The sequence below is a fragment of the Chiloscyllium plagiosum genome, chromosome 5 (assembly GCF_004010195.1).
Source record: "Chiloscyllium plagiosum isolate BGI_BamShark_2017 chromosome 5, ASM401019v2, whole genome shotgun sequence".
Lineage (NCBI taxonomy): Eukaryota > Metazoa > Chordata > Chondrichthyes > Orectolobiformes > Hemiscylliidae > Chiloscyllium > Chiloscyllium plagiosum.
The window spans coordinates 84,855,055-84,856,182 of NC_057714.1; the positions used below are offsets into that span (position 1 = coordinate 84,855,055).

Below are 1,128 nucleotides of genomic sequence, written 5' to 3' on the forward strand. Positions count from 1 at the left end.
GCTACTCTCTCCCCACCCCCACCCTCCTCTAGCTTATCTCTCCACGCTTCAGGCTCTCTGCCTTTATTCCTGATGAAGGGCTTTTGCCCGAAACGTCAATTTCGCTGCTCGTTGTATGCTGCCTGAATTGCTGTGCTCTTCCAGCACCACTGATCCGGAATCTGGTTTCCAGCATCTGCAGTTATTGTTTTTAACCTGGGAAATGGATCCAGCAATCTGGATCCATTGCCAGGGTCCATAGTCTTTGCAGTCACCAATGCCTTTAGGCTTTCCTTCACATTGTGTGGAGTGAATAAAACTGATAATATGAATTTTGGGTTTCAGCAGGTTAAGATTAGGTGCTCGGGTTTGCCGTGTTGCATGTTTGATGGCAGATTTAGAGACATGAGCCAAAAGGCTTTGAAGATATGGGATTGTCACTATCACATTCGGATTGGGGTAGATTTGGGTAAAGGGGATAAAGTATACAGATATGTCAGTATAGATACTGTCAGTATTGTGTTAGGGATTAATATTTTAACAAAGACTGGGATAATTTAAGATTCGATAATTGAGGTCAAGTCTGGAGTTTAGGAGATATGAAGAAATAGTACACTGGCTGCAGAAATAAAATATTATTGTTCAACTGAAGCACCTGCAGAAGTGACATTTACAAATCAACGGGCGAAAACTGGACGCTGATCTGCTGCGTCAGGAAAGCCGAGGCCTACAGCTCGGTTCCAGAAACCGGAGCCCGAGAACCACCCGGTCGAACCAGCAAGAACTCGGCACCGCCTCACCTGGACTTGCCGACGCCGCTCTCGCCGATGATTAAGATCTTGAGGGTAGTCAGTATGTCCTCGTCCATAGCGCTCAAACAGCCCGCGACGTCAAACCCACCCACACTGCTTTACGGCACCTCCCCTTGACTTACAAAACCTCACAATTTACGGCACGATTAGCGCTTTCCCTGCCCCCTAGCGGCAATGACCCGCCCCCGTTACGTCACCGTGGGTTACGGAAAATGATTGCCACAGACATTAGCCAATCAGAGGGAGGTTCTTGAGTCCGCCCCACTCCAGTCTAATCTGATGCCGGAGTCCCATTGATCACTCAGCGGCTGTTTCCCATTGTCATTGAATAAAAGTG

General features: G+C 48.0%; 1 protein-coding gene across 1 annotated transcript in view; it reads right to left on the minus strand.

Annotated features, from left to right (window-relative positions):
- Window positions 1-919, minus strand: part of LOC122550054 (ras-related protein Rab-18) — a 43,598-nt gene extending 42,679 nt beyond the window's left edge. The window contains exon 1 of the mRNA XM_043690511.1: window positions 780-919. Within this exon, the coding sequence (XP_043546446.1) occupies window positions 780-847 (68 nt within the window). The 5' untranslated portion in view covers window positions 848-919. The remainder of the gene's footprint in view (window positions 1-779) is intronic.
- Between the last annotated feature and the right edge of the window lie 209 nt (window positions 920-1,128).